This window comes from Polypterus senegalus, chromosome 6, assembly GCF_016835505.1.
Source record: "Polypterus senegalus isolate Bchr_013 chromosome 6, ASM1683550v1, whole genome shotgun sequence".
NCBI lineage: Eukaryota > Metazoa > Chordata > Cladistia > Polypteriformes > Polypteridae > Polypterus > Polypterus senegalus.
The window spans coordinates 17,585,878-17,595,000 of record NC_053159.1 but is presented as its reverse complement, the minus strand read 5'-3'; the positions used below and the strand labels follow the sequence as shown (position 1 = coordinate 17,595,000).

Sequence of the window (9,123 nt, the reverse complement as noted above, 5' to 3'; positions counted from 1 at the left end):
AAAGGATGCCACATCGTTTGATGGAAATGAAAATGATCAACCTACAGAGCCCTGAATTCAAAAGGCGCCCCAAAAATCAGAGTGAAAAATTATGTGGCAGGCTAGTCCATTTTGCCAAAATTTAATTGCAGCAACTCAAAATTGTACGCAGCACTTTGTATGGCCCCTGTGTTCTTGTATACATGCCTGACAACATCGGTGCATGCTTCTAATGAGATGACAGATGGTGTTGTGGGGGATCTCCTCCCAGATTTGGACCAGTGCATCACTGAGATCCTGGACAGTCTGAGGTGCAACCTGGTGGCATTGGATGGACCAAAACATAATGTCCCAGAGGTGTTCTATTGGATTTAGGTCAGGAAAGTGTGGTGGCCAGTCAATGGTATCAATTCCTTCATCCTCCAGGAACTGCCTGCATACTCTCACCACATGAGGCCAGGAATTGTTGTGCACCAGGAGCCACTGTACCAGCATAGGGTCTGACAATGGGTCCAAGGATTTCATCCTGATACCTAATGGCAGCCAAGGTGCCTTTGTCAAGCTTGTAGCAGTCTGTGTGACCCTCCATAGATGTGCCTCCCCAGACAATCATTAACCCACCACCAAACTGCTCATGCTGAATGATGTTACAGGCAGCATAATGTTCTCCATGGCTTCTCCAGACCCTTTCACTTCTGTCACGTGCTCAGGGTGAACCTGCTCTCATCTGTAAAAAGCACAGGGCACCAGTGGTGCATCTGCCAATTCTGGTATTCTATGGCGAATGCCAATCGAGCTGCATGCTGCTGGGCAGTGAGCTCAGGGCCCATTAGAGGACATGGGGCCCTTGGGTCACCCTCATGAAGTCTTTCTGGTTGTTTGATCAGAGACATTCACACCAGTGACCTGCTGGAGGTCATTTTGTAGGGCTCTGGCAGTGCTCATCCTGTTCCTCCTTGCCCAAAGGAGCAGATACTGGTCCTGCTGATGGGTTATGGACCTTCTATGGCCCTCTCCAGCTCTCCTAGAGTAACTGCTTGTCTCCTAGAATCTCCTCCATGCCCTTGAGACTGTGCAGGGAGACACAGCAAACCTTCTGGCAATGACACGTATTGATGTGCCATCCTGGAGAAGTTGGACTACCTGTGCAACCTCTGTAGGGTCCAGGTATCGCCTCATGCTACCAGTAGTGACACTGACTGTAGCCAAATGCAAAACTAGTGAAGAAACAGTCAGAAAAGATGAGGAGGGAAAAATGTCAGTGGCCTCCACCTGTTAAACCATTCCTGCTTTGGGGGTCATCTCATTTTTGCCCCTCTAGTGCATCTGTTGTTAATTTCATTAACACCACAGCAGCTGAAACTGATTAACAACCCCCTCTGCTACTTAACTGACCAGATTAATATCCCAGAAGTTTCATTGACTTTATGCTATACTCTGATTAAAAAGTGTTCCTTTAATTCTTTTGAGCAGTATATATATATATATTTTATATATATGTATATATATATATTTTATATATATATATATATATATATATATATATATACGTATATATATATATATATATACGTATATATATATATATATATATATATGTATATATATATATATATGTATGTATGTATGTATGTATGTATGTATTATGAGCAGTTGGAGATCCACAAAGGGAGAAAATGAATCACATATCATTAAGTAATTTTTATTCCTGGGCTTTCAACCCCTACCAGGGGTCTTCATCAGAGGATAATGCTTAGACTTACAAGAATCAAAGGCAATATATAGCAATACCTTACACATGGCTAGGTCCGTGTGGGGGGGGGTGAGGTTGTTGGGAGTAAAGTCTTGTTTATTAAGAATAAGTTCTTCTTAAGTTTGTATATGCTGGATTTATGTCCAAGTGTCTGTTGATGGCGTTCTCATTTGATAACCAGGATTCAGCCAGCTCTCTAGCACTTTTATTATAATATTTGTAGTTGGAGATCCACAATATGAGATAATGAATCACATATCATAAAGTAGTTTTTATTCCTGAGCTTTCAGCTCCTGCCAGGAACCGTCATCAGAGGTTAATGCTTAGACATACAAGAATCAAAGGCAATATGTAGCAAAATTAGGTAGGTGTTGTTGGTGGGGTGGGGCGGGGGTTAGGTGAGTGTGTGCATGCTTGGGGGTAATGAGGTGTGGTTAGGATGGTGTTGGTCGTAAAGTTTTATTTATTATGAGGATGTTCTTCTTAAGTTTGCATATGCTGGGTTTATGTCCAAATGTCTGTTAATGGCATTTTCATTTGATAGCCAAGATTCAGCCAGATTCTGGCAGGTTTAGTACTGGCCTTAAATCTTGTACATTGTCCCAGTTAAATGTATGTCTGGTTGAATTTGTGTATGTATACAGTACAGGCCAAAAGTTTGGACACACCTTCTCATTCAATGTGTTTTCTTTATTTTCATGACCATTTACATTGGTAGATTCTCACTGAAGGCATCAAAACTATGAATCTACCAATGTAAATGGTCATGAAAATAAAGAAAACACATTGAATGAGGAGGTGTGTCCAATCTTTTGGCCTGTACTGTACATCAGTATTCGTGAGTCCTTCCTTCTTTATGATATGTGATTCATTCTCTCCCTTTGTGGATCTCCAACTACAAATATGCAAACTGTATCACACACCTTCACTTCTATCTATCTATCTATCTATCTATCTATCTATCTATCTATCTATCTATCTAGAGCGATTATATATATCATCTATCTAGATATATCTCTCTATATAACATGGGAAAGGCACTATAAAAATAAAATGCATTATTTTTATTATTATTATTCTATTAAAATGTACCAATCAGTTATATGGGAATAACGTATTTTTTTCTTAAAAATATTTTCATCTTGATTTTCATTCTACTTTTCCAAGTGTTCTAATTGTTTAATTAATCCATTATTAATTAGTGGGTCTGATGCTAAAGTACTTGCAGCCTTTGATTATTCAGTGTCATTTGCCTGGGTGTCTGCTCTGCTCATTTTTAATTGTCATTAATAAGATACAACGAAGGGGAAAAACTGCATAGAGAAAGGGCAAATATAATGTAATCAACAAAAGAAAGTTAAGCATTTCAATCTCTAGCAAAAGCAGAAATATTTCTTAATGTCTTATAAATGTAAAATTAATGCTGCTGTGCTTTTCTAAATGTAGAATAAAAGAAAAATAATAACAAAAATAATAATTAAATGAGATCAGTGCTATCAGGTGTTGTCACTGATCAGGAATCTGGTTGGAACAAAAACCTGCAGCCACAGGGGGTCCACAGGACCGAGGTTGGGAAACACTGAACTAGAGCCTCTGTATGGGTCTTTTAGAATGGCCACTTGGTTATCCAGATTTAGTAATAAATATAATAATAATAAGAAGAGGCCGGGCTGCCCTGTGTTGCCCTGAGGAACGTTCAGCCCACCAGCCATCAGATATCAGATGTTCACAGAAGGGACAGATTTTTATTGTTAAAGCTGTGGGTCTGATGGACACTTGCAGGCTTTTTTTTAGCTCTGATGCCTTGAGGTTGAGGAAAAGAGGGAAATTAAGAGTGGACATGAGATGTAAGGTGGAACATCTTCCTGTTTGGTGTGAACAGCTATAGAAACTAATATATATATTTCATTTGAGGCTGGCATTAGAAATCCACCTGTCATTCAAGCCACCCTTCCTCCATTTCACCAGCTCCTACCCCTTAATTTGTACTTCAATACCTTTTCCAAAAAACTCATTCTCCTGCTTTCATAGAGCCGCACTCCCAGAAAGTAATCCCTGTTATTTATGATCTGGAAAGCCCTGCTGGATATCCGTATCTGGTGCAAGTAAAGGAAGACACACTTAATGGTGAGGGATGGAATCTGCCATTTATGGTGAAACTCTCCATGCTAATGCTCTGTTTTTAAAAACAAAATAAGTTAGATAAATCGATGCATGCTGTAACATTTGGGCATGTTTCCAGGACTGAGGTCATTTACAGTGCCTATATGAAGTATTTATCCCTTGGAAGATTTCACATTTTGTTGTTATACAACATTGAATCACTGTTGATTTAATTTGGCTTTTTAAAAAAATGATCAACAGAATAAGACTCTTTAGTGTCATTAGTGAAATTGAGTCTCTGCAAAGCGGTTTAAATAAATTCCAAATATAATACCCAAAATAATTGATTACATACTGTGGCCGGGTGCAGAAATGACAGCTCCACAAAGCAAGAAAATTTGGGGCGCCTACTGGGCTGTCCCGTTTTTATTATCCACGAACACTAAAGGCAAACAAACAAGGAACGCTCTTCGGTGTGTACTTCCTGTTATATGGGGTATCAACATCATTGGCTAAGCCTTGCTGGGTTGGTTGGCCAAGGTCACAGTGGTAATGGAGCTCTGTCCTGCGGTTTACTTGTGCCAGCAATGATGTGTGGCTCAGGTTTTTATTGAGGTTGTTGCTTCACTGGACAGTTTCTTGGCACTGCTTACATTTTATGCCATAAAAGGGATTGTACGGGTAAACTAACTTGCTGACAAGCAGAAAGGCAACACATTTCAAAAGAAATTATATGCTGGATGTATCACCTGACAAGTAAAAAGGAGAAACCATGAACTGCTTCATTCCTTGTTCTTTGCCCAAGCCACCATCCTCCAGTTGCTGCCACTGCTTTTATTATTTTAATATTTTCCTTGATTGGGGCTCTCTAGAGGCTGAGTGAGGAGTCTAAGTGTCCGGGCTTGTGAGTGTCCTGGATAAAAACCAACATCCAGGCCTTTAATGACCTCTTGGGCACAGCCATCAGCAGTGTGTCTGTGGAGAGAGTGTCGACCTCATTGAGAGGTTTACTGACCTCGGCGGTGACATTCATGACGCTGGTGAGTGGTGACTCTTCATATGAAGTTAGTAGATGGATTGGGAGAGCATGGGGGTCATGAGGTCACTGGAAAGGGGTGTGTGGCCCTCCTGATATCTCTGCAAAAGGACAAAGGTCCAAGTCTTTAGTCTTCTGGTGCTTCTTGTCTTGATTTATGGTTGCAAGACATGAGCAGTATCCATTGACCTGATATGAAGACTGGACTCCTTCAGTACTTTGTCTCTTTGGATAATCCTTGGGTACCACTGGTTTGACCTTGTGTTGAACGAGCGGTTGCTCACGGAGTACCTACGTTGTGAGGGAGCGTCAGTTACAGCACTATGGCCATGTGGCACGATTCCCTGAGGGTGATTTAGCTCACAGGATCCTTATTGTTGAGGACCTGAGTGGCTGGAGCAGGCCACGGGGATGCCCACGTAACACCTGGCTGCGGCAGATACGTGGTCATTTCCAGACAGTGGGAGTGGACCGCGTTGTCTGCCTTCGGGGTTGCCAACTGGGATCCCAAGCTGTTTTGTTGTGTGGTGGGTATGACAACCTGCTGACCTGACCTTGACTTTGTGTCTCTTCTGTTTTCATTTAAGCTGACCTGCCTCCTGAGCCAGCATCGACAGGTAGTGAGAGTCCAGAGGTGATCTACGATGATGTCCCAGATGAAAACGACGAGTCACAGCCTGAAGGTGAGGACTTATTGCAAGGCTGTTACCCTGTTGCCTTTTGTTCATTTGATATACAGTTAACATGTCATGTGACCATGAGTGGCCATGATAACATATGTGTAAATTACACTATAAATTCACTGGCTCCTCATCATTGCTTCATTCATTAATGGGTAACTTTTCTCTGAAACCCTTCTAGAGTCGTTAATTTATTTTTCAAGTAGGCCTAGCTGTAGGATTAGTTTCATTTTTTGATTTCCTTCTGTTCCTGAGTTCTCTTTCGACTTACCCATGTATTTTGTTTACCGATTATTTATGATCGTTTCGAATCTGACGTTTGCTTCTCCCTCATTACAGATCTACCTGACAATGCAATCTCCTTGTCTCTTTGCCCCTCAAAATGATTTCTGGAAAGATGTCTTGTGGTTTTCCACCCTAAAATAAGCTCTGCTTTTTTTGTCTTTTCATTTTGTTCTCCAACTTTACTATAAAGTGTCCCTTCCAGTCGTCAACTTGACCCTTAAGTCCATCTTTAATTTATATAGTGGCTTTCACAATTAACACTACTGCAGAGCATGTACCACTTGAATATGAAACAAAATTAATAAATTGGGTCCACACCAAGTTCACCTCACCCAATCCTGGCTGCCATGGTGAAGAGCCAGGTGAGAAATACGGGGGGTATCCTCCTGATTAATCTACCCTGTTGTACCCCTGAAAGCTTGAAAATCAAAGTTGGGATGGGATTCTACAGTAGAAATTTAATTTTGAACCGTGTTTGTTATAAGGTTTTGGAGTTTGCCAGAAAGTATTGTAGCCACCTCCCCAACCGCGCTTGACTTATGGCTGGTGTTCTGTCACTGAAAACTTTACAGATTTGGAATTTTAAACAGAGTAAGAGACGAATTGTATATCTTAAGCCAGGGTTTATCATAAGTCAGTTGAAATGTTGCTGACAAGAAATTAAAGTTTAAAGGGACTACTATAGTTTACAAAAATATAGTTTTCAACAAATAACACACACAACTCTCACAATTATCCTCAAACACAGATGAATCCACGCCTGTGGTGTTGGTGATGTCACAAAATCATCTTCCGGACCATGCCCTTAGCAACCAGGAGTTGCATCTTGACACTCACAAGCAAAACAGAATGTTTGGCAATGCCAAAAATAATTTAATACATAAAATTGTATGGGCATACAACAACAACAACAACATTTATTTATATAGCACATTTTCATACAAACAGTAGCTCAAAGTGCTTTACATATTAAAGAATAGAAAAATGAAAGACACAATTATAAAACAAAATAAATCAACATTAATTAACATCGAATAAGAGTAAGGTTCAATGGCCAGGGGACAGAAAAACAAAAACTCCAGACGGCTGGAGAAAAAATAAAATCTGTAGGGATTCCAGACCATGAGACCGCCCAGTCCCCTCTGGGCATTCTACCTAACATAAATGAAACAGTCCTCTTTGGATTTAGGATTCTCACGGAAGGGCTTGATGATGATGATGGTCACGTAGACTTCTGCCTTTTAATCCGTCCATCATTGTTGGAGCATCATGAAGCTTTGAGCCACCACCACAAAGAAACCGGAAAAAGAAACAGAAAAGAGAGTAGGGGTCAGTAGCGATTTTAGAGCCACCATGAATAGTTATTTTGAGGAATTGAACATATAGAGTATCAGGATTAAGTTAAATTAAGATTAAAATGAAGTTATAAAAAGGCCATGTTAAAGTAATGTGTTTTCAGCAGTGTTTTAAAGTGCTCTACTGTATCAGCCTGGCGAATTCCTATTGGCAGGCTATTCCAGATTTTAGGTGCATAGCAGCAGAAGGCCGCCTCACCACTTCTTTTAAGTTTTGTTCTTGGAATTCTAAGGAGACACTCATTTGAGGATCTGAGGTTACGATTTGGAATATAAGGTGTCAGACATTCCGATATATAAGATGGGGAAACAAAATAAGAAAGTATAAACCATAAGCAGAATTTTAAAGTCAATCCTGAATGACACAGGTAACCAGTGTAGTGACATCAAAACTGGAGAATGTGTTCGATTTTCTTTTCCTAGTTAGGATTCTAGCAGCTGCATTCTGCACTAGTTGCAAACGATTTATATCTTTTTTGGGTAGTCCTGAGAGGAGTGCGTTACAGTAATCTAGTCGACTGAAAACAAACGCGTGAACTAATTTCTCAGCATCTTTCAGTGATATAAGAGGTCTAACTTTACTTATGTTTCTTAAGTGAAAAATGCTGTCCTAATGATCTGATTAATATGTGATTTAAAATTCAGATTACAGTCAACAATCACCCCTAAGCTTTTTACCTCCGTCTTGACTTTTAATCCTAATGTATCCAGTTTATTTCTAATAGCCTCATTGTATCCATTATTGCTGATCACTAAAATTTCAGTTTTCTCTTTATTTAACTTGAGAAAATTACTATTCATCCATTCTGAGATACTAGTCAGACATTCTGTTAGTGAATCAATAGAATCAGGGTCATCAGGTGCTATTGATAAGTACAGCTGTGTGTCATCAGCATAGCTGTGGTAGCTCACGTTGTGCCCTGAGATAATCTGACCTATGTAGATTGAGAATAACAGCGGACCCAGGATAGAGCTTTGTGGAACACCATATGGATATCATGTGTCTTGAGTTGTAATTCCCACAACTAACCAAAAATTTTCTCCCTGTCAGGTAGGATTCAAACCAATTTAAGACACTGCCAGAGAGGCCCACCCATTGACTAAGGCGATTTCTAAGAATGTTGTGATCAATGGTGTCAAATGCAGCACTCAGATCTAAGAGGATGAGAACAGATAAATGGCCTCTGTCTGCATTTACCCGCAAGTCATTTACTACTTTAACGAGTGCAGTTTCTGTGCTGTGATTTGTTCTAAAACCCGACTGAAATTTATCAAGAATAGCATGTTTATTTAGGTGGTCATTTAACTGCATAATGACTGCCTTCTCCAGAACTTTACTTAAGAAAGGCAGGTTAGAGATGGGTCTAAAATTTTCAAGAGCTGAGGGTCAAGATTATGTTTCTTAAGTAGGGGTTTAACTACAGCAGTCTTAAGACAGTCTGGGAAGACCCCAGTATCTAGTGACGAATTTACTATGTCAAGAACATTATCAATTAGCACGCCTGATACTTCTTTGAAAAACCTTGTTGGTATCGGGTCAAGGACGAGGTGGAGGTTTTAATTGAGAGATTATTTTTTTAAATCAGGTAAATCTATCCTAGTGAAAGAGTTTAATTTGTTTATAACAGGATGCTGGGGTTTAGGAGGATCCTTAGTGTTGGGGAGATATACTATGTTATTTCTAATATCATTAATTTTTGATTGAAAAATACAGCGACAGCCTCACAGGTTTCACTGGAAGCACTTAGGAGGCATTCCTTTGAGCTACCTGGTTTAGTAGGCAATCAATTGTAGAAAATAAGACTCTGGGATTACTAGCATTGTTATTTATAATCTTGGTGAAATAGCAGCTCCTCTCAAGACGGACAGTGTTATTGTATTCTGTTATTTTGACTTTTAATATTTCGTGGTGGATAGTAAGTTTAGTCTTCC

General features: G+C 39.8%; 1 protein-coding gene across 1 annotated transcript in view; it reads left to right on the top strand.

The window, feature by feature from the left end:
• Positions 1-9,123, top strand: part of arhgef10lb (Rho guanine nucleotide exchange factor (GEF) 10-like b) — a 281,719-nt gene that overhangs the window by 90,343 nt on the left and 182,253 nt on the right. The window contains exon 6 of the mRNA XM_039755432.1: positions 5,459-5,554. Within this exon, the coding sequence (XP_039611366.1) occupies positions 5,459-5,554 (96 nt within the window). The remainder of the gene's footprint in view (positions 1-5,458; positions 5,555-9,123) is intronic.